Here is a 22,765-nt window from a genome sequence, read left to right as displayed (position 1 = left end):
TTATTCATTTTTGAGAGACAGAGAGAGACAGAGCATGAGAGGAAGAGGGGTAGAGAGAGGGAGACACAGATCTGAAGCAGGCTCCAGGCTCTGAGCTGTCAGCGCAGAGCCCAACGCAGGGCTCGAACTCACAAACCGCGATTGTGACCTGAGACGAAGTCGACGCTCAACCAAGAGAGTCGGCCAGGTGCCCCTGGTCAAACCTTCTATATGATGCTGCTGTATCTGTGTCCGGTCGAGTGACAAGGGCTGTCAAAGACAGAAGATGCATGTGCCGTGAGAGAAGCAAGGACAAACAGGAACCCAAAGAAACTGGTGCCCTGTGGCAGGGAGCTAAACACACACCCAGCCCGGGATCGGGAACCTGACACTGAGCGTGTTACCGAGAAGCCTGCTATCGTTTTCAGTGTTGTTCTTTTGTGGCCATTGCAACATTCTCTCACTGCTTCGGGATCTTCTCTTTGACTTCTGTGTTCTGAAGTTCCAAAGCGTGAAGCAGCACAGAAGGACCCGTGTGCATGAACGGCAGTGGCATCTCTGGACTAAAAAGAAGTTCCTGCTGCTTTGCGCTCCCCTTCTGAATCTCTTGCGTTTCAGCTTGGCTCAGTCAACCCAAGACGAATCCACGATACTTATCGCTGCTTTTGCTTATCATGTGTTCATGCAGCTCAGCCCGTCCCTCGAGGATCCACTGTCTTCTTCCTGAGGAATGTACTTTAAAGATACTTTGAGGGGCGCCTGGGTGGCTCGGTCGGTAACGCGTCCAACTCTTGATCTTGGTTCAGGTCATGGTCTCACGGTTCCTGGGTTCGGGCCGTGTTGGGCTCCGTGCTGATAGTGCAGAGCCTGCTTGGGTCTCTCTCTCTCTCCCTCTGCCCCTCCCCTGCTTGCTCTCTCTCTCTCTCTTTCCCAAAAATAAATAGATACCTGTATTTATTTTTAAAGTTTATTTATTTATTTATTATTTGTTTAGTCCCCATCAGCTCAGGGGACAGTGTTGTAGACTTTGTAGTCATCCTTCTGGGTGACATGTAGCTTCCAGGAGAAGAGGCGCTTCTGGGAGGGGAGACCTTGGGCCTGTCGCACCATGAGCGCCACATCCTCATCTGAAAGCAGCCGAACGAGGTCCCCCTCGGCATCCCGGTAATTGAGGGCGATGTCCTCCCTCTGGAACTCCTGCCTGGGTGGGAATGGCCACGGTTAATAAGAGGTCCAGCGGCCTTAGGCCGAAGCGTAGGGACAGAGAGAGGAGGCTGACGGAGGTTTAAAGCCAGGATCTAAGAATCCGAAGGGGTCAGAGGTTGGCACAGGCTTTATCATCCATGGGGTCCAACCTCCCACTGCACAGATGGGGACACTGAGACCTACAGGGGAGAAGAGGCTTTCGCCACAAATTCGTGGCACGGCCTGAAGTGCCTTGTGCACAAACGTGAAGAGTTAAGAACCAACGTGAGGCCGAGGGGTGGGTTTGGCCGGGCACAGAGTAGAGAGCATAAAGCCCCCAAGAGCTGTGTGCCGCCGTGGAGGAAGGTCTCTTGAGGGACTGGGACTGTCTGACATGGGGTGGACTTGGCTGGCGAAAGTGAAAAGTGATGTAACCTTTAAAAAAATATTTTTAATGTTTATTTGGTTTTGAGAGAGAGAGAGAGACAGAGCGTGAGCAGGGGAGGGGCAGAGAGAGAGAGGGAGACACAGAACAACCCGAAGCAGGCTCCAGGCTCCGAGCTGTCAGCACGGAGCCCGACGCGGGGCTCGAACTCACGTGATATAACCTTCCTATGGGGAATACGACAAAGGGATGGGAGACCTAACAGACTTGCAAACACCTTAATTCCGAAATTCCACCCCTAGACACTCATCCTGAGGGGACTATTGAGCAGATCACCAAACGCGAGAACCAGAGCATGATTTATGGGCGTAAGGAAGCGGGGGTAACATAAACAGCCGAGGAGAGGTGGCTGCATTCATTCTGGTGCACCCCCAGAATGACACCACGTGGCCAGCTAATGCCACATTTAGGGGGTGGCAATGTGCCCTGGAGACATCTGGATGCGCGCCTAATGATGAGCGGAGCGATGCCCGAGGTGATTCTGCTTCTTTATACCCTCCTGCCATTTCTGACGTTAATTACATGTATATGTATATGTATATATGTATATGTATATATATGTATATGTATATATATGTATATGTATGTATATGTATATGTATATGTATATGTATATGTATATAAATACATATACATGTAATTAACAGGAATGACTCTCATGGTCGGGAACCGACCAATGTTATTTCCATTCTGTAAAAGAAGGGTCCGTGGACACGCTGGACCTTGGGAGGTGGTGGTCCTCTCTGTTGGTGGAGGCCCCAAGCCCCCAGGTCTTTTGCCAGCTGGCTCTAGCTGCAAATCCGCACTCACAGGCCGTGTGACCTCGTCTAAGGCCCCGTACGTCTCTGAGGACCCCCGCTCGGCTCTGTCATGGGGAGCTGACATCTGCCCTGCGGGGCTGGGCTGGGGCCGAAACAAGAAGGCAAAGCAGATGAACCTTAACGCACTGCGTTTGCCCCTCTGTTCTCTCCTCCGGGGTCTCTGACGCACCCCCCCGCCGCCACCCCGTCCCCCTCCAGCCACTCACCTCATGAGCCGCAGCAAGTCCTTGAATAGCGGAGTGCTGCTGAGGTCTTCCTCCACCGCGATGTCCCTAAGGGGACAACAGGCAGCGGTGAGGGGGCATCAGGCCGGAAGAGGGACATGGGAACGAGGCTGGCGGGACCCCTCTGGGTCTTGGCATCCTGTTACCGAGTCATGGCTTATCTGGAGCCCCTGGAGGCTTTCAGTTGGGTGAGGGGAGGTCTCAGAGCCCAGAGTGCGATGCGGGGGGCTGGGGTGGCGGTGGGGAGGGGCAGGGAGGGTGGACAGGCCACGAACTTGGTGGTGCTGATGGTGTCCTCATAGTAGTAACAGCGGAGCCAGTTGGTGGGGTCGTCTTCCTCCGGGAAGTCCTTGAGGATCTTCACGAACGACTGTGGGAAGATGCCCGTGGCTCCCCGGACGGTGCCCTGAGGAGGGAAGAAGGGGCCGCCTTGACAGTGGGAAGGGAGACAGCAGCGCCCAACTTCGAGCCCCGCCCCGCCCCGGCACCCTTGTCATTATGCAGACAGGGCATATGCAAAGGTAGGAGAATAAGTGACCCAGGTCACCGTGCTGTTGACCCCAAGAAGACTTCTATTTCTGTCCCAGAATAGAACAATAGTCAAGATCTCGCTTCATCTGGAAAGCTGCTTTCACCTAATTCGGTCATTGGTTCACAGACGTCACCAGCACCAGCCAGGTGGCACACTCTGGGCACTCAGGATGGATGGCGGGTTCGGGGCGCCTGGGTGGCTCCGTCGGTTGAGCGACCAACTTCGGCTCAGGTCATGGTCTCACGGTTCGTGAGTTCGAGCCCTGCATCGGGCTCTGTGCTGATGGCTCAGAACCTGGAGCCTGCTCTCTCTCTGCCCCTCCCCCACTCATGCTCTGTCTCTCTCTGTCTCAGAAATAAATAAACATTAAAAAAAAACTTAAAAAAAAGAATGGACGGCGGGTGCTTGCCCTCCCTCTGGGAGCCACATCATAATGGGGGGTGACAGTCAACGTGCAGGGAGCTCGGTGAGCTCCACGCTGAGCCAATGGCCACGGGTGTTAAGGAGGAAAACAGAACAGAGGAGGGAGATCAAGGGGTGTGGCTCTCTTCGCTCATTCCTGCACCGAGTGCCTGCTCTAGATCAGACTTCCAGAACTCTCTCTCTGGCCCAGGTTTCTCTCCTGAGCTCCAGGCCAAGACCCAGCCACTGCCACCTGTTCTCTTAATCTTGACAAGCCTTTGGAAGAGACATCATCCACATCCCATTTCACAGACATGTAAACTGAGGCTCCAAGCAGTCCCCCTCGCTCCTCCCCTGACCCTCCCCTTGACCTGAGGCCGGAAGTCGTCCAGCATACTCACACACAGAACTTTTCAGAAAACAGGAAGGCAACAGACATTTTCTGGGTCTGGAGAGTGGCCAGCAATGCCCAACAGCTGTAAGAGCCGCTGAGTCCCGAGACACAGCTCCAGGACGGGGGCTAAGATCAAAGCTGCCAAGTCGGCCAGACCAATGGTCCTTGCCCCTGTCTAGCTCCTGGACACCAGTGACCCTCCCCTCCCCCTCAAGAACCCCTGGGGCCCGTTCCACAATCTCCTTCAGCCGCCCCCCGGCCTCAGGAGCCTCGACCAAAGGGAACTTTAAGGGCAGCAGGATCCAACCAGAATGGCCAGAAGCAGGCCAGGACCTCCCATCTCCATCCACTAATCACCCCTGGGGGGGGCCCCACATGCCACCTGCGGGGATGAAGCAACAGTCAAGACGGACTCTGGTGTCAGAGTCTCATTTCACTTTCCCAGCAGCCCCGGCACCGGCCAGATGCCACACACGGAGGCCCTCTGTGGGCCAAGCCCCGAACAGCTGCGCCTCGGCCGGCCCTCCCAGGACCGCTAGGAAGAAATTGCCAGCTCTCTCCATTTACGGAAAAGGAAACCACAGGGTTGAGCAAGGTTCCCAGGGACGCAAAGCTAGTTAAAAACAACTAGGAAAGGACACCAGGCAGGCCGACCCCGGAGCTTACGCTCTGTATCACTCTCTCTTCTTGCCGCACGACGGTTAGGACAATTCTCCCAGATGACCCACTAGCGCGTCCCAGTTGCGGCTGATTTTGCAGCCTCCCCCACCCCGAGCCAAATGTCTGGAGGGATTTGACTGTCAACTGCAGGGGTGCTGCCGGCATCTGGTGAGCGGAGGCCAAGGATGCGGCGGAACGCCCTGCAGTGCACAGGATGGCCCCACGCCAATCGGGCCCCAAATGTCAACAGCGCCACTGGGGAGAAACCCTGTGATAGACCAAGATAGTCGGTTCAGTAGGTCAATCGACTGGCCTGGAGCAACTGTCCTTTGGGGTCAGAACCGAAGGCAGGTGTGGTCTCCGGGATCTTTTGTTCCCCTCACACACCTGCCTCCCCCTGGCTGTATTCCTCAGGCTACCTCCACCCAGCTGCTTGGACTTCCCGGGTGACCCTCAGACGGTATCTCTTCCCTGGGGCCTTCCCTGACCCTGCCTCCTCTGACCCCGGCCAGGAGACCTGAAACAACATCATCTCCAGACTCACCTCCAACCTCACCTCCAGCCTCATCTGCAACCTCTCCTCCAGCATCACCTCCAACCTCACCCCCAGCCTCTCCTCCAACCTCACCTCCAACCTCACCCCAGCCTCTCCTCCAACCTCACCTCCAACCTCACCCCTGCCTCACCTCCAATCTCACCCCTGCCTCTCCTCCAACCTCACCTCCAACCTCACCCCAAATCACCTCCAACTTCACCTCCAACCTCACCCACAGCCTCTCCTCCAATCTCACCTCCAACCTCACCCCAAATCACCTCCAACCACACCTCCAACCTCACCCACAGCCTCACCTCCAACCTCACCTCCAACCTCACCCCAAATCACCTCCAACCACACCTCCAACCTCACCCACAGCCTCTCCTCCAATCTTACCTCCAACCTCACCTCCAACCTCACCCCCAGTCTCTCCTCCAACCTCATCTCCAACCTCACCCCCAGCTTCTCCTCCAATCTCACCTACAACCTCACCCCCATCCTCACCCCAACCTCACTCCCAGCCTCCCATCCAGCCTCACCTCCAGACTCACCTCCAACCTCACCTCCAGCCTCACCCCAGCCTCTCTCCAACCTCACCCTCAGCCTCCCCTCCAGCCTCAACCTCAGCCTCTCCTCCAATCTCACCTCCAGCCTCACCTCAACCTCACCTCAACCTCATCCCATCCTCACCCCAACCTCACCTCCAACCTTACCCCCAGCCTCTTCTCCGACCTCACTACCAAACTCACCCCCATCCTCACCCCAACCTCACCTCCAACCTCACCTCCAGCCTCACTCCCAGCCTCTCATCTAACCTCACCTCCAACTTCATCCTATCCTCACCTCCAACCTCACCTCAAAACTCACCTCCCATCTCACCTCCAACCTTACCCCCAGCCTCTTCTCCGACCTCACTACCAAACTCACCCCCATCCTCACCCCAACCTCACCTCCAACCTCACCTCCAGCCTCACTCCCAGCCTCTCATCTAACCTCACCTCCAACTTCATCCTATCCTCACCTCCAACCTCACCTCAAAACTCACCTCCAATCTCACCTCCAACCTCACCTCCAACCTCACCCCCAGCCTCACCTCCAGGCTCATCCCATCTTCACCTCAATCCTCACCTCTGACCTCACCCCAACCTCACCTCCAACCTCACCTCCAGCCTCACCCCTATCCTCTCCTCCAACCTCACCTCCAACCTCCCTTCCAACCTCATCCCATTCTCACCTCCAAACTCAACTCCAACCTCTCTTTCAACCTCATCCCATCCTCACCTCCAAACTCACCTCCAAACTCACCTCCTACCTCATCCCCATCCTCACCCCCATCCTCTCCTCCAACCTCACCCCAACCTCTCTTCCAGCCTCACCTCCAGCCTCACCCCCAGCCTCCACTCCAACCTCATCTCCAACCTCAACCCTATCCTCACCCCATCCTCTCCTCCAACCTCACCCCCAGCCTCTCCTCCAATCTCACCTCCAGGCTCACCTCCAACCTCACCCTGAGCCTCTCCTCCAATCTCACCTCCAAACTCACCTCCAACCTCACCCCCATCCTCACCCCAACCTCACCTCAACCTCACCTCCAGCCTCACCTCCAGCCTTACCCCCAGCCTCACCTCCAGCCTCACCCCCAGCCTCACCCCTATCCTCACTTCCAACCTCACCTCCAACCTCTCCTCCAGCCTCACCTCCAGCCTCACCCCCAGCCTCACCTCCAGCCTCACCCCCAATCTCTCCTCCAAGCTCACCCCCAGCCTCACCTCCAACCTCATCTCCATCCCCTCCTCCAACCTCATCCCATCCTCACCTCCAACCTCACCTCCAAATTCACCTCCAACCTCATCCCCATCCTCACCACCATTCTCTCTTCCAACCACACCTCCAACCTAACCCCCAGCCTCTCCTCCAACCCTACCCCCAACCTCTGCTCCAGCCTCACCTCCAACCTCACCCCCAGCCTCATCTCCAACCCCACCCTCAGCCTCTGCTCCAGCCTCACCTCCAACCTCACCTCCAACCTCACCCCCAGCCTCACCTCCAAACTCATCCCAACTTCACCTCAACCTCACCTCCAACCTTACCCCCAGCCTCTCCTCCAATCTCACCTCCAACCTACCCCAACCTCACCTCCAACCTCACCTCCAACCTCACCCATAGCCTCTCCTCCAAACTCACCTCCAACCTCACCTCCAACCTTATCCTATCCTCACCTCCAACCTCACCTCAACCTCACCCCCAGCCTCACCCCTATCCTCTCTTCCAACCTCACCTCCAGCCTCATCTCCAACCTCACCTCCAACCTCACCCCCAGCCTCATCTCCAACATCACCTCCAACCTCACCCCTGCCTCACCTCCAATCTCACCCCTGCCTCACCTCCAACCTCACCTCCAGCCTCATCTCCAAACTCTCCTCCACCTCACCTCCAACCTCACCCCCAGCCTCACCCCCAACCTCACCTCCAACCTCACCCCCAGTCTCTCCTCCAACCTCACCTCCAACCTCACCCACAGCCTCTCCTCCAATCGCACCTCCAACCTCACCTCCAACCTCATCCTATCCTCACCTCCAACCTCACCTCAACCTCACCCCCAGCCTCACCCCTATCCTCTCCTCCAACCTGACCTCCAGCCTCATCTCTAACCTCACCTCCAACCTCACCCTCAGCTTCATCTCCAACCTCACCGCCAGCCTCTCCTCCAGCTTCACCCCCAGCCTCTCCTCCAACCTCACCTTCAACCTCATCTCCAACCCAACCTACAAACTTACCCCCAGCCTCACCTCCAACCTCACCCCAGCCTCTCCTCCAGCCTCACCCACAGCTTCTCCTCCAGCCTCACTCCCAACCTCTCCTCCAATCTCACTTCCAGCCTCACCTCCAACCTCACCTCCAACCTCTCCCCCATCTTCACCCCAACCTCACCTCCAAACTCACCTCCCACCTCACCTCCAACCTCTCCTCCAGCCTCACCTCAAGCCTCACCTCCAGCCTAACCTCCAATCTCACCTCCATACTAACCCCCAGCCTCACCCCATCCTCTCCTCCAACCTCACCCCCAGCCTCACCTCCAACCTCACCTCCAGCCTCACCTCCAACCTCACCTCCAACATCATCTCATCCTCACCCCAACCTCACATCCAACCTCACCCCCAGCCTCTCCTCCAACCTCACCTCCAGCCTCACCTCCAACCTCACCTCCAACCTCATCTCATCCTCACCCCAACCTCACATCCAACCTCACCCCCAGCCTCTCCTCCAACCTCACCTCCAGCCTCACCTCCAACCTCACCTCCAACCTCATCTCGTCCTCACCCCAACCTCACATCCAACCTCACCTCCAGCCTCTCCTCCAACCTCACCTCCAACCTCACCCCCATCCTCACCCCAACCTCACCTCCAACCTCACCTCCAACCTCATCTCATCCTCACCCCAACCTCACCACCAACCTCACCCCCAGCCTCTCCTCCAACCTCATCTCCAACCTCACCCCCATCCTCACCCCAACCTCACCTCCAAACTCACCCCCAGCCTCACCCCTATCCTCTCCTCCAACCTCACCCCCAGCCTCACCTCCAACCTCACCTCCAGCCTCACCTCCAACCTCACCTCCAACCTCATCTCATCCTCACCCCAACCTCACCACCAACCTCACCCCAGCCTCTCATCCAACCTCACCTCCAACCTCACCCCCATCCTCACCCCAACCTCACCTCCAAACTCACCTCCAACCTCATCTCCAACCTCTCCTCCAACCTCACCTCCAACCTCATCCCATTCTCACCCCAACCTCACCTCCAGCCAGTCTTTATTGATCCGACTGAGAAGGATGATCACATCTCCAGCTTTGAAATTCAGCTCCAGTTTGCTGTTCCCAGTGAAGTCAAACAGGGCCTGGGAGAAGAATGGAGTAAGGCAGGACGGAGGAAGCACTCCATGAATTCCTACTACTGTGCTCCACATGCCTCAGGGTCCCAGTTAATGGTTGAGGAGACTAGCTCAAGGAGGATAAGTGACTTGTCTGAGACCACTCATTTGTTCATGGAGGAACCAGGATTAGAAGCCAGGTCTCTCTGAATCCAGAACGTGCTCCTTCCAGACCTGGTGGGATGAGCACAGACAGGCAAGCATCCAAACCCCCCGGGGTTGAGCACCTTCCTCGGCCCCCCAGTGTGGGCCCCAGTCCACACTGTTTCCACACGTGTGTCCTCAGGGAGCTGTGAGCTCCTTGAGGGCAGGGCCTTGTGTGAGTCATTTCTGAGGCTTTAGTCCCCAGGGTGGGGCTGGTCTGGAGGAGGCCAGGAAAGCTTGCTGAATGGATGATGGATGGCCGCATTCCCCTCATGCTCTCCACACCAGCTCCTGTCAGCTGGGCTGACAGGAACACACAAAGGCACACAAAGGGCACCCAGAGTGGGGGCACAGTGGCCAAAGGTGGAGCCCAGAGGTGAGATGGGAGGCCCGGCCCCAGGGTCGGGGGGTTACCTCTGCTCTCGGAGCGGCCATGCGGTCAAAGAGGGCGCCTGGTGGGGATTCACTCTTGCTGTGGAGAGAGAAGGGAGGCCTGTCAGCCCGCCTGGTTCTCTCAGGGCCTGGCTCCCTGCTTCTGTGCTCAGAGGAGCCCCTCATCAGGGGTGGGAAAGGCGGGGGAGGGGGAGGATGTCAAAAATGCAGCTACAATTGCTCCTCTGACCATCACACTCACTCCCTGGTTCCCGCTGTCGCTGGGGGAGGGATTGTATCTCCTTTTGTGGGCCAGGAAACAGAGGCTCAGCAAGGAGGTGGGGAGGAAGACACACATTTGCTTGGTGCTCTAACTTACCAACGCTTTCACATCTGTTCTTCCTACTACTCCCCACCCCCAACCTCTAATTTTTCAACCAAGGAAGCGGGTTGGAGAGGTGCACTGCTCCAGGGCTCTGGGGGCAGGGCCGCGTGGCTCAGGTGACATTGAGACCATGCCTGCCTGCATGCGTGGGGAGATGGCCAGGCACCAAGAGGACACTCAGAGATACTGGCCTGAGGAGGGAGGGAGGAGCTGGGAGGGAGGCCAGGGCTCAGGAGCCCTGTCCCTGGAATTCTTAGCAGCAGCAGAAGCCTGGCTTTCGAAACCCAGCCTTATTTCAGTGGCTTGGATTCTCCATGATTATTTCCTGCTGAGGAGGGGGCTGGAAGGGAGTAGCGGGCTGTTTGGAATCAGAGAGGGAGCAGCAGCGCCCCCCTGGGGACCAGTGTGATACACCAGGAGCTGCAACTGAGTGTGTGTGGGGGGGCAGGGCATCCCAGGAAAGGCTCTGAGAAGGTCTGCAGAGAGAGCAGCTCCCCCTTTCCCTCCCTCTCCCCACTCTCTCCAGGCACCCAGAGCCCTGCGGCATCCCCCGTGGGTGCTGTGGCTCCAAACTCTCCCTGTCAGTGGTCCAGCCCCTGTCCTCCGGTCCGCCCTGTCACACACATCAAAATGCACCCGCCTCCTATCCCTCCAGGCCCGTGCTTGGTTTTCCAAGCTCATCTAACCACCTGAACATCCTGGGGTGTTCAGGGATAGAACTGATCTCTGGTTCTTCTCTTCCTCCAGGGAAAAGAAGTACCTTTGCAGCAGGGGCATCTGGGGCAGAGATCCTGGTTAAGAGGAGGTGGCCCAGGGCTCTGGCCCAGAGAGCACAGGGGCTGGTCACTTACACTTTCCGGGTGCGTGGCCGGAGCCGGCGCAGCGCCTGGGGTACCTGCTCCGCGTCATAGGATGACTGGTAGAAGAAGATCCGGACGTCCTCGTCCATCAGCACCCAGATGGGAAGGCTGAGGAGGCTCTGTGTTGGAGAGAGGAGACAGCACAGGTGGGGGGTCAGCAGAAAGGTCTGGACATCCCAGCCTGTCTGCTCCATCCCCGTCCCCCACACTGGTCCCCCCCGTCTCTATTAACGCTGGCTCTGCCCAAGCACGGCAACAGGACACATTTCATTTCGTCCAAGACGTGTAACATCTCATAAGCTTTACTCCTGGGCTCGAGATCAGGAGGGAACCAGCTGGTTTAAGAACAGTTCATTCGGAAAGACCTTAAAGGCCTCCAGACACAACAATGGTGACGACAGGTACGATGACGTGGCGGTGACAGTCTAGGAACTGCACTCAGTGCCACACCACATGGCTTCGCCCCATCTCATAAAAAGCCTGAAAGTTAGTGTCAGGGAGATTAGGGGACCTGCCCAAGGCCACCTGGCCTGGCAAGCGACAGAGCTGGGGCCCCCAGAGCCATCTGCTACCGACGCCCATTCTCGAGATGAAAATGAGACGATAGTGGGAGGAAGGATGCCTCAAATGACCCAAACCAACAACAGTTGGTGGCATTACAGCCTAAAAAATGCTTTCTGATACTTCATCTCCTATCAGAGTTGGGGAAACTGAGGTTTGGAGAAGCAAAGTGCCAGACCCAGTTGGCAGAGCTGGGAAGGCGAGGAGTCGGGACTCTCACTCCATTTGATGCTGGGTACACTGGCCACAACGCAAAGGTCCTAAGGCTGTGAGGACGCAGAGTACCCAGAATCTGGCAGGGTCATCCCCCCCCCCCAAGCTGGACAACGCATAGGTCCCCAGGAGCTCTGTGGTCAGCTTTGGGTGCCATGGCTCCAGAGGCACCCAGCCCCCTCCCGAGAATCCCATTGAGGCAGCAGGATGGGGAGGGGCCAGGAGGAACCAGGAACCAGGTTCCAGAGGAACCAGGACTGCAGAGCCTAGACAGGACACAGCTGTCACATGGGGAGGGCTGGGAGGCAGCCTAGAGATGGGGTTAAAGGTACAGACTGAGCCAGGCCACCCCTGGGATCAAGTCCCACTCACCAGCTGGGTGACCCTGGCTAAGGTTGCCTCCATATGCTCATGCATAAAAGGCGGATGCTAATAGCACCTGCCTCGTGGGATGGTGTAAGGATTAAAAAAGTGAACAGGTGCACAACGCTTACAACACGACCGGGCATCTAGCAAGAGCCCCATCAAAGTTGGACATGATCATCGCTGCTGTTACTTCTATCACAACGTAGCACAGAGGGCGAAAGCACAGCCCTGGCGTCCCAGAGACGTGAGCTCAGATCTCAGCCCTCCTCTCTGGCTGCTCTATGGCACCCAATGCGTGGCTCCACCTCGCGGTGCCTCCACTCCCCCATCTGTAAATCGGGATAATAGCATCCAACTCACAAGTAACTGAGGGAAGTAAGTCAGCCTGTTCGTCTACCCTACAAATGTATATCAAGAGCCTCCTGGCAAAGCGCCCCACAGCCTTCCAGGCAGGTGTCATTATCACATGATCCATATTCTCCACACGGACAGTGGTGAGACAGCGGTGCAAGTTACAAGGAATCGGATTTTTCTAATAACTGTCCAAGGAGATGAGCAGGGAAGAGTGGTAGTGAGCTCCCCGGCCCTGAACCGTAGCAGAGATTCCTGCACTGATGGGCCCCTGGGCTCTAAGGAACCAAATCACACAGAGATAGGCAGAGAGGGGACCCTCCAGCCCAGATGTGCGACCAAGAGGCCCAGCTCCACAGCCTCATCCCTTCCCCCCACCAAGAGCTCACCCCTCTCCTACCCTGCAGGAAGACAGGAGCCTCCAGCCACCCTGAGGGAGCAGGCGTCACAGCGCCCCCTTGAGGGGAGATGCCTCCAGTGCGGCAGCCGAGGGGCTTCCCACCCTCCCTCTTCTCTGCCCAGAGCCCAGGATTCCTGCAGCCACTGGAGAGGGCAGGGGTCACCTCCTCCTGCCTCCCACCTCCTCTGAGCTCCTCCTGCCGTTCACTCCGCTAGGAGTTATGATCTCTCACATTCTGGAAGCTCCCAACATCACTCCTCCCCCAGGAGACCAGAGAGCTGGAGGCACCGCCGCATTTCACAGGTGAGGAAACCCAGGCCCAGAGAGGATGAGTTACTTGGCCCAAATCACCCAAACGGTCAGTGTCAGAGCGAAGACTGAAGACGCCTAGTTCCGTAGGTGTAGAGGTAGAAGAGGAGGGGGAGGCCTCACTGACTGTGAGGGGGCCTCTGTGCTAGGAGGAGGGCTCCCCTCTGGCGTTTCCTAAGGTTGCCATCAAGCCGTGGCTTGGATGCCTCTAGTGACAGGGTGCTCACTACCTCATGAGGAAACCCGCCGCTTTCTTGCACAGCCCTGACTGGTAGAAGGGCTTTCCTAACCAGCCTGGTCTCAGCCTTCAAGATGCTTCTATCTCTTTGCTTCCATCTCCTAGGGATGCAGACAATTTAAAGGTTGGGGAGTATCCAAGGGCACCTGGGCAAGGCTCGTGAATGCAACTAACACAAGCCCGTGCCTTGGCAAGGGAGGGCCTTTCTCCAGTTCATACAAAGGGGCCATGTGAGAGAGCTGGGGCCCCGGTCCCTCACGCCTCCGTTACACAGGCCACGGTTCTGTGATTTCGTGACCCACCTCTCCGTGTCCCCCACTGGGCAGCAGGTACCTCGGGGGCACACACTCAATCCTATTCAGCTCGCTATCAGGACACTTGGCACAGACATCAGATTGGTCGATTCACAGTGCGGTTCCTGTACCTTCTCCACTGCCTCTGCCCCACCCCCTGGAGCTCTGAGAACACAACCTATTTCTCCCCCCAGGCCAGGCCTTTAAGGATTGAAGATGGGGGCCATTGGAGCAGGAGAAGCAACCCCACAGCTGTGCTCAGGGATGGTACATGGGCTGCTTTCCTCTCTGTGCCCTTCCAGATGCCCTCCCAGGTGCCCTCCCAGGTGCCCTCCCTGATGCCCTCCCAGGTGTCCTCCCTGATGCCCTCCCAGGTGCCTTTCCACATGCCCTCCCAGGTGCCCTCCCTGATGCCCTCCCAGGTGCCCTTCCGGATACCCTCCCAGATGCCCTCCCAAATGTCCTCCCAGGTGCCCTCTCAGATGCCCTCCCAGGTATCCTCCCAGATGCCCTCCCTGATGCCCTCCCAGGTATCCTCCCAGATGCCCTCCCAGGTGCCCTTCCAGATGCCCTCCCAGGTCCTCCCAGGTGCCCTCCCAGATGCTCTCTCAGGTGCCCTCCCTGATTCCCTCCCTGATGCCCTCCCAGGTGCCCTCCCAGATGCCCTCCCAGGTGCCCTTCCAGGTGCCCTCCCTGATGCCCTCCCAGGTGTCCTCCCAGATGCCCTCCCAGGTGCCCTCCCAGATGCCCTCCCAGGTGCCCTTCCAGGTGCCCTCCCTGATGCCCTCCCAGGTGTCCTCCCAGATGCCCTCCCAGGTGCCCTCCCAGATGCCCTCCCAGGTGCCCTTCCAGGTGCCCTCCCTGATGCCCTCCCAGGTGTCCTCCCAGATGCCCTCCCAGGTGCCCTTCCAGATGCCCTCCCAGGTCCTCCCAGGTGCCCTCCCAGATGCTCTCTCAGGTGCCCTCCCTGATTCCCTCCCTGATGCCCCCCCAGGTGCCCTTCCAGATGCCCTCCCAGGTGCCCTCCCTGATGCCCTCCCAGGTGCCCTCCCTGATACCCTCCCAGATGCCCTCCCAGGTGCCCAGGCGGCACGGCCCCACGGTTACCTTCATGTAGGCGTTGAGGGCAGGAATCCGCATCTCAGCGATCTCCTGTTTCACACCCACGTACACTTTGGCTGAGGAAGTGCAAAGAGCTGTCCTGGGAGCCTGGCCCGAGCATATGGTCTCTGGGCCCCGAGCTGCACCGCCCCCCGAGGCCAGGAACCCTCCCCACTGTCTCAGCGGCGCTCAAGAGGCCCCTCCAGTCCACACTGCCTTTCAGCTTGCTTTCAGCTGGGTTGCACTGTTTCCAGCTGATATTTTACTTGTTTCTTTACTGCCTGTTCCTACACACACACACACACACACACACACACACACACACACAATTCTTGGCTCCAAGAGAAGGGGAACTTTGCTTAGTTCTCAGCTGGATCCCACAACCTAACACAGGGGTCCTCAACCCTGGCTACACATCGAAGTCACCCGAGGAGCATTTAAGAATCTCATTGTCATAGGACTCGCCCGGGATTATTAAATCAGGGGCTCCGGGGGTGGGACTCGGGCATCAAAATTCTTGAACTCTCAGGGGGCTCCTAAGATGCCAACGAGGCCCAAATCAATCAATATTTGTTGGGTAGATGAAGGGGTCATTCCTCAAAAGCAAGGCAGCGTGTTTAGGGGGATCGGGAAACAGATGATGGCTGACCCAAGACACATGTCCTCTCCAGGCGCCTTAGGTGGGGCCCCCCGGTAGAACCGTCTACTGGAAGAACTCCCACCAGAAGGTGAATGTCTGACTCCTGCCACCTGTGAGATGGGCAGGAGCTGGTGTCCAGCTAGTAGTAGGGGGACAGTGACTGAGGTCTGGGGTCGGGAGGCGGCTGGGACTCAGCAGCAAGAAGGGAGCAGTTAAGGTCAGAGTTCAGATTACCTGGTTCGGGGGAGGGTGTCTGGAGGGGAGGTGGTGCCGCACAGAAGGCCCACCTTCCAAGGGGCAGCAGGGGGCACAGATTGTGTAAGGAGCTGGAGGAGCAGGGGTGAGGTTGGAAGTGAACTGGGAGAAGGCGAGAGTACTAGGAGGCCCCGGATATGCTGTCAGGGGAAAGCCACACACAGAGAGGGGGACAAAGCGTGCTGGAGCCTGGGGGGGGGGGGGGCAGGAGCAGGAGGGTTCCTGTCCCTGGCAGCCCCAGAGAAGTGATGGGCCAGGCGTGAGCAGAACTGGCTCTGAAGGAGGAAGAGAGAAGCCGGGGGGGGGGGGGGCACCCTGGGGGACAGCACCCAGCACCCTACACCCCTGCAGGGCTCAAGAGGGCAGGTACCCTGTGGCCAGAGATTTGCGCCTGCCCGGGGTGCGGGGTGCGTGCTCGGACAGAGCCGGGGAGAAAGGCCAGGAGGCGAGGGGGGAGGGGACTGTCCAGAAGCAGCGATGAGCTGCCCACAGCCTCCGGGGAGGAGAGGGGAGGGCGAGGGAGAGGAAGCTCAGGGGAACCGGCGCCAGAAGGGGCCTGTGGTCAGAGGGCAGCTCTCGGACCGGGCGAGAGGGGGCGCTCGCGAGTCCGTGGGATGGACAAGGCGGGGATGGCTGAAACAGGGTGGCCGTTTCATCAGAGCACAGGAGGGCGAGGGCCGTGAGGCCGGAGGGGGCAGCCCGCGACTGCCGGGAGGGGCCTCGGACTGAAGGGTTTGCGTGGGGGCTGAATGGAGCTGGAGGGATCGGCGGCGGGTGGAGGCTGTGTCGCGGGGCCGGGCTCCCAGCTCCGCAGCCAGGGGCCTACCCGGAAGTGTGGGCAGGCTGCAGGTGAACGGGCTGGTCTTGTTCTCGGGCCCAAAGCGCTCCTCCAGCTTGCTCTGCAAGGCGTAGAACTGGCGGTAACGGCGGTAGATGAGATACTTGGATCCTCCTTTAGTCTTCACCTCGATGACAAAAACCTGGAGAGGACACAGGCCAGGGTGGAGGGCGGCCAGGGCCAGATGGGGGGGGGGAGGGGGCGGGGTTCGAAGGTGCTAGGATCAGAGCAGCGTTGCTCAACCTCGGTATCACACTGGGGGCCACCCTTCTCTGTGGTGGGGGGCTGTGCTGTGCACCCCAGGGTGCTGAGAGGCCTCTCTGGGCTCTGTCCCACCGGTGGCACCCCCCACAAGTGGTAATCATCAAAAATGTCTCCAGGTATTTACTACCAGGGGCGCCCGGGGGGCTCAGTCGGTTAAGCGATCGGCTCTGGGTTTCGGCTCAGGTCACGATCTCAAGGTTTGTGGGATCGAGCCCCGTCCCCGGCTTTGCGCGGACAGCGAGGAGCCTGCTTGGGATTCTCTCTGTCCCTCTCTTTCTCTCTGCTCCTCCCCTGCTCGCGTGTGCGCACGGGATTTCTCTCCCCTTCTCTCTCTCTCTGTGTATGTTTCTCTTTCAAAGTAAATAAACTTGAAAAAAAAAAAAACTAGTCTTACAAAAAGACATTTACTTCCAAATGTCCCCTGGAGGCAAATCACCCTGTTGCAAAGCCCAAGGCTAGAAGTTAAGGGATGAGAATTGGAGGTTTAGAGGTCAGAGGCCGAAGGTCAGGGTCTCTCTTACAAAGTAGCTGGTGAAGCCCCTCTTCTCCTCGATGTCGGCGATGTTGGCCGAGACGGCTACGTCATCGGGAAGCTGTTCAAAGTCGCTGAGGGAGGGGGGAGGGAAAGAAAGCCTGGTTACCACCTGCAGCCCGCCGGCCCGTCGCCTGTGTCAACACCCCTTCCGGGACCCGACCTTGAGAGTGAGCCCGTTTGGAGAGGGGACCATATGCCAGCAGCCGTATCATAGTCTAGCAAATTGCTCTGTGGCTGCGCTATTCATCCAGGAGCCGCACATCGAGTCACGTCCTCCGGGTCTAGGCCTGGGTCACGGGAGTAAACAAAGTCAGCACGTGTCCCACAGGGAGAATGGTTCATCCTGCCCAGCCTGGGGAGGAGGTGACGTTTGAGCCAGGTCCAGAAGGTCGTTGAAGAGAAGGTTGAAGGGGAATCCACCACGGGAGGGCCTTCCAGGCAGTGGGAACAGCATATGAGAAGGTTTCAAGGCCCGAGGAGCAGGCTCGGGGCTTGTGTGGGTGGAGTCAGCTGTGTGGAGAGGAAAAGGACAGAGGCCGGAGGGACAGAGCACCACTGTGAGGCCCTGCAGTGCCTCGGTGCAATGGAGGAACGATGGCGACAGAGCCAGACAGCGGGGACAGGTGGAAAGAACAGTCGCAGAGACACGACCCTAGGCAGACGATGTCTCATTGCTGTGTCCCTTGCTTCCTCCTGCTAATCAAGCCCCAATTCTTTAGGGTGGCGGTGGGCCTGGCCTCAAGGTGACGGACCATGATTGGTCTGAGCCGCACCTCAGAACCTCCTTCCTATTTCCCAGCCTCCCTTGCAGCTGAGACCAGCCACGGGACCATTTCTGGCCAATGAGACCTAAGAGAAAATCTGGGGCAGGGGCCTCTCAGAGAGCGTTTGCTTTCCTGATCCAGAGAAAGGGACGGGCCGGCAGGGATTCCTCTCCTTTCCCCTTCAGCCTGCCCTAAACACAGATGTGCCGTCTGGACCCACAGCAGCCATATTGCATCCATGAGGCAGAGACCCGAGGAGACCAAAGGAATTCTGGGATTCTGGTGCTGGGTCACCGAGCAGCTGTGGCCTACCTCTGGACATCTTGTCATGTGAAAAAAAATAAGCCCCTGTGTGTTTAAGGTACCCTCAGTTTCTCTGTGCCCAGCAGCCTCATACATTTCTAATAGACACACTACCAACTCGTGAGTCATTCCTGGCATACGGCCAGCAGGGTTTGGGGACTATTTGGATGCAGAGGTGAACGAAAGGGCAGGGTCAAGAGTGACGCCCACGTGTCACCCATTTTCTGACGAGGATGAGTGGCAGGGGAGCAGGGTTGCTGGACTCGGTTCCGGGCACGCTAACGCGGGACTCTCTTGGGCTCCCAGGTCAAGGTCTGGCAAGAGCCGCTGTGGTTCCGGAGCTCAGAGGGCTTGAGCGTGGGTCTCTCTCTGCTGCAGCAGGAGAGGTTAAGAACCACATGCCCGTGACTCGCGGTAAAGATCCCCCTGGAAGAGCAAACTGTGAGCAGAGGGGGCCGAGAGGGACGTTGGAGGAAGAGAAAACAGCCAGCCAAGGGGACAGAGAAAGCAGCCAGGGGTCACAGAGTTCAGAGCAGCTGGGAGACAGGGTGGGAGTGGGAGCGGGGTGACCACTTCCGACGCCCTCAGAGGAGGTCGGTTTCTCAGTCTGCACACCCAGTCGCAGCTGCTGCTGGTCCTCATGGGGCCTGGGCTGCGTGGGACCTCCGGCTACCTCGGGACGCTGGTGGCTGCCACCGGGGGGGGGGGGTGACTCAGGGTGACAATGGGCAGGCAGAGGAAATCCCCGCCACTCTCTGAGCAACTCAGTGACCACTGGCAGCCCCTCCCCCCCACTCACTTTCCACACATGCCCCCCCCCCCCCCGCGGCCAACACCCTTGGGAGAAGCTTCTTCCTCCACTTTCTCCCTTGAGGCTGTGTGCTTCATGGGTAATTCAACTGCAATGCAATGACAGGGGGACAGGAAGGAACCATAGCTTAGAAATGGCTCTGGGCAGCGAATCGGGAAGGTTGGGTAACAGTTAGTACACTTAACTGTTTCCTGAGTGTGTGCTATGTGCCAGATGCTCTCCTGGAACCTTTTTACAGACAGGGAAACTGAGGCACACACAGAAGCTACGGAACCTGCCCAAGGAAATCGAGAGGCTGGGATTTGAGCCTAAGCGGTGTGGCTCTAGAATTCTGTTCCCGAACGCCGCCACCCTGCCCCCTTATTTGCTGCCCCCGCAGCTCGCTGCAGGCACTTGGATAAATCCCAGCCCTCCTCCCAGCCTCAGTTTCCCCGTCTGAGGTACTAATCACAACAACAGCAACAGCAACGATAATAACAGCACACCCTTGTCGGCACCTAGTGGAGCTCAGACAGTGTCCTAAGCACGTTAGGACGTGGCTTCTGGCTTCTGGGTCTCATGGACCCAGAGTTGGACACAGAACGAATGATGATGTCATTTCAATGGTCAGAGAGGCCGGGAAGGAAAAGCACACGGTGTTTTGAGCTGTAACAGAGCCGGCCATTATTATAGTCCCTCCGAGAATCGGCAGGGAAGCAGGCAAGAGAGCTTGGCAAGCAGGTACTTCGAAGATGGGACTTAGGTCCACCAGAGAGAAGAGCAGGGCGCTCTACCCGTCGGAGGGCTCGGCTCGCGCAGACCGAGGGTAGTCAGGGAGGGCTTCCCAGAAGAAGTGGGGCTGGGCCAGCGGGAGGCGAAGACCACAGGCAAGCTACAGGACCACAGGCAAGGGAAACTGAGTGCAAAGGCTCCAGGCAGGCAGGAGGGGGCAAGTTCAAGGAACTTCGGGGCAAGGGGCAGTTTGAGCACCGTTGGAACGCACAGCGAGAAGCAGAAAGGAAGGAGAGACAGAGCGAGGGAGACAGGCAGGGCCCATCACGAAGGCCCTGTGCCTTGCGCTGGGGGCGGGGCGGTGGGGGCGAGGAAGGGGTTACACTGGGACAGCATGGGCATCAGAGTGGGAAGGCGTGGGGGGGGGGGAAGGTGACCCCCGAGTCCCTGCTCGGCCATTGCCAGCGGGGACCTTGGGAAGAATCCCCTCTGTGCCTGGGCTCCTTCCTCCCTCTGTTAAATGGGGACCCCTGGAGGGTCAGGAGGTCTCATCTGTGATGAGCCCAGCCTGATAATCCCCACGAAAGCAGGGACCCTACTCGCTGCTGCACCCCCAGTGCCCAGAACAGCACTGGACACATAGCAGGTGCTCACCACAGGGCTGCTTCCGTGTCTGTGTTTTAGCAAGTGCCCTGGGGGTCAGCATGGGAGTGACCCTGCTGTGTGCGGGGGGCTGAGCTAGGAAGCTGTGCACCAGGGCAGAGTTGGGGGGGTGAGCAGCAATCCTGACTGGGAGTCACCCTAGAAAACCTGCTCCCCCGGAGACCTCAGCTGGGACCCCTCAGAGCTGAAGTAAACCCAGGGCCTTCTGGGGCCGGGGGATGCTCTGGGTTCATACGCACTCGTGTCGTTCGCGAAAAGTCCACTTTGGATCCCGGATGGGAGGGGGCTGAGGCCTGGACAGACCTTCAGGGGGCAGCTAGCTCGGGTTTTGTGGCTCCCGCACTCAGGAAGTGGTTAAAACATGTTTGTTGGGACCCATCTCACTACCCCAAGGCAGTCCTCTCCAACTTTGGATGTCTCAGGTCTTAGAAAGCCCGGCTGTACTGTCGCTTTCCCTTCGTGTCCTCTGCTCTGGCCTCAGGCACAGCACGTCCAGGGCATCCGAGGGGCAGGGAGGCCCAGGACCTGGCTCCATGGCCCCGAGAAGGGAGGGAGGCAGGCGCCCCTTCGTCCTCTGGGGACAGAAACAGAGGATGGGAGGAAGGGAGCACAGTCTGGGGGGACCAGCTCTTTGGGGGGCGTCCTGTCTTCTGACACACGTACCCCAAGAAACAGGAAGTGCCACGAGCTTCACGCTGCAGCCACTTCCTGTGTGTTCAGCTTCCTCTCCAGTGAGAGCCGTGGAGGAAGAATCTGGAATCCGGTGGGAAAACCCAGCCCTTGCACCACCCTCCAAGCCCTTGCTTCTGCGACCCCTCCATCAGCGCACACACAGACAAGCTTTCTTCTGACCTTCAGCCTTTGGAAATTCCACCTGTAACCCCAGACGCCGCCGTGGACCCTTTGCTGCCCGCTTTGACCCCAAAGAAGCCCGCCCCATCACCACCACCCAGCGTGCTTTTTTTCTGATGTCACCTGCTGCTCCCATCGAGGGCAGGAGCCACGCCCTGTGTCCTCTGGTCTCCCACAGCTCAGAGCACAGGCTTGCTGAGAGATGAAGCTAAGCCCTGACGAGGCGGGGCTCCATGTGACCCTGAGTAAGTACTTTATCCTCCTTGGTCCTCATCTTTTCTCATCTGTACAATGACAGCAACTGGACCCGAAGGATCCCGGGACATTCTCCAGCTCAAAGGTGGTACATGCTGGGGATACGGCAGTGACCAGGGGACAAATACTGTCACGGAGCCTGCTTCTAATGGGGATGCCAGGGAGACAGAAGCAAAGGAGTGAGTGTAGAATGTCCTGCAAGCAGTTTAAGGACTGTGCGGAAAAAGGAAACCAGGCCGGCGGTCCAAGAGCAACGAGGGGGCTGTCAGAGAAGGTTTCTGGCATCTGAGCCAGGCCCTGGGTAAAGAGGAAGAAGCCAGATTCTGTGATTCTGTTTGAACAGAAGATGAAAAGCCATGCAAAGCAGTGAGCCCGGCCTGGGCCCCAGGACACCTGATCCTGTCCAGATGCAACACTCCTGTGTGACCCTGGGAAAGTCACTTCCCCTCTCTGGGCCTCGGCGTCTTCATCTGCGCCTGAGGGAAGTGAGCAAAAACTGGAAGGTTCCTTGAAAAACACTTCTAAGAATCTGCGTGGTCGAGCACTTGGGTTCTGACTCAGTTCCAGCCTCGTAATTTTTGACCTTGGTAATAAAGGGCTGCAGGAGGGTCGGCCTCTGTCCCCCAAGGCCTGCAAGGAATAGCGAGGAGGCCCGGGGAGGGCTCCGCCCCTGCACTCACCTCTCAGCCCGCAGCTGCTGGGCCACGGCCATGGCCGCCAGTGTTCCCAGGGCGTGAGTGGCAAGGGTCTTTCACCCAGGCGGGCCCACGCCGCGTTCACCTCTCTTGCCTCTAGCCACCCTGCGTCTCTGCTGTGGTCCCAGGCGGTCCCAGGAGACGGCCCTGGGGAGGCCTCGCCCCTGCTTCTGTCACTTAGAAGAGGCTCCGCCTCTAGGCTCTCTAGGTCTGGCCTGGGGCCCACACTTCCCCTTCCCCGCCCTATAGCTTCACTGCAATTGGGGAAGTGCCCACCCTTGGATGCTGCGTTCGCAGGAATCCACTGACTCTGGGGCTTTGAGAACTTCCTTGATAGGATTTCTTGGTGCCAGGCCTCCATGGGGCACCGGAGCGCTCCCTTCCGTCAGAGACAGGGTCCCAGTGCTGACTCAACCACCAAGGGGCCTCATGAACTTGGAGAGTGACTTCTCCTCCTCTGGCGCGTCACGCCCAA

At 58.3% G+C, this 22,765-nt stretch overlaps 1 protein-coding gene across 2 annotated transcripts; it reads right to left on the bottom strand.

Annotated features, from left to right (window-relative positions):
* Positions 1 to 951: 951 nt before the first annotated feature.
* Positions 952 to 22,481, bottom strand: NCF4 (neutrophil cytosolic factor 4). 2 transcript variants are annotated; one of them, XM_027070844.2, is made up of 10 exons: positions 22,276 to 22,481; positions 17,223 to 17,307; positions 16,426 to 16,579; positions 14,711 to 14,781; positions 10,864 to 10,991; positions 9,670 to 9,727; positions 8,980 to 9,078; positions 2,930 to 3,060; positions 2,637 to 2,702; positions 952 to 1,180 (listed from the first exon to the last, which is right to left on the bottom strand). In XM_027070844.2, exons 1-10 carry the CDS (start codon positions 22,305 to 22,307, stop codon positions 985 to 987), a joined length of 1,020 nt encoding a protein of 339 aa, XP_026926645.1. In that variant the 5' UTR covers positions 22,308 to 22,481; the 3' UTR covers positions 952 to 984. The 2 variants fall into 2 exon arrangements, with proteins under 2 accessions (XP_026926645.1, XP_026926646.1); XM_027070845.2 differs by lacking the exon at positions 952 to 1,180 and adding an exon at positions 2,306 to 2,512.
* Positions 22,482 to 22,765: the final 284 nt, after the last annotated feature.

This window comes from Acinonyx jubatus, chromosome B4 (genome assembly GCF_027475565.1).
Source record: "Acinonyx jubatus isolate Ajub_Pintada_27869175 chromosome B4, VMU_Ajub_asm_v1.0, whole genome shotgun sequence".
NCBI classification, from domain to species: domain Eukaryota; kingdom Metazoa; phylum Chordata; class Mammalia; order Carnivora; family Felidae; genus Acinonyx; species Acinonyx jubatus.
The sequence above is the reverse complement of the archived record's forward strand: the minus strand, read 5'-3'. Positions and strand labels throughout refer to the sequence as shown.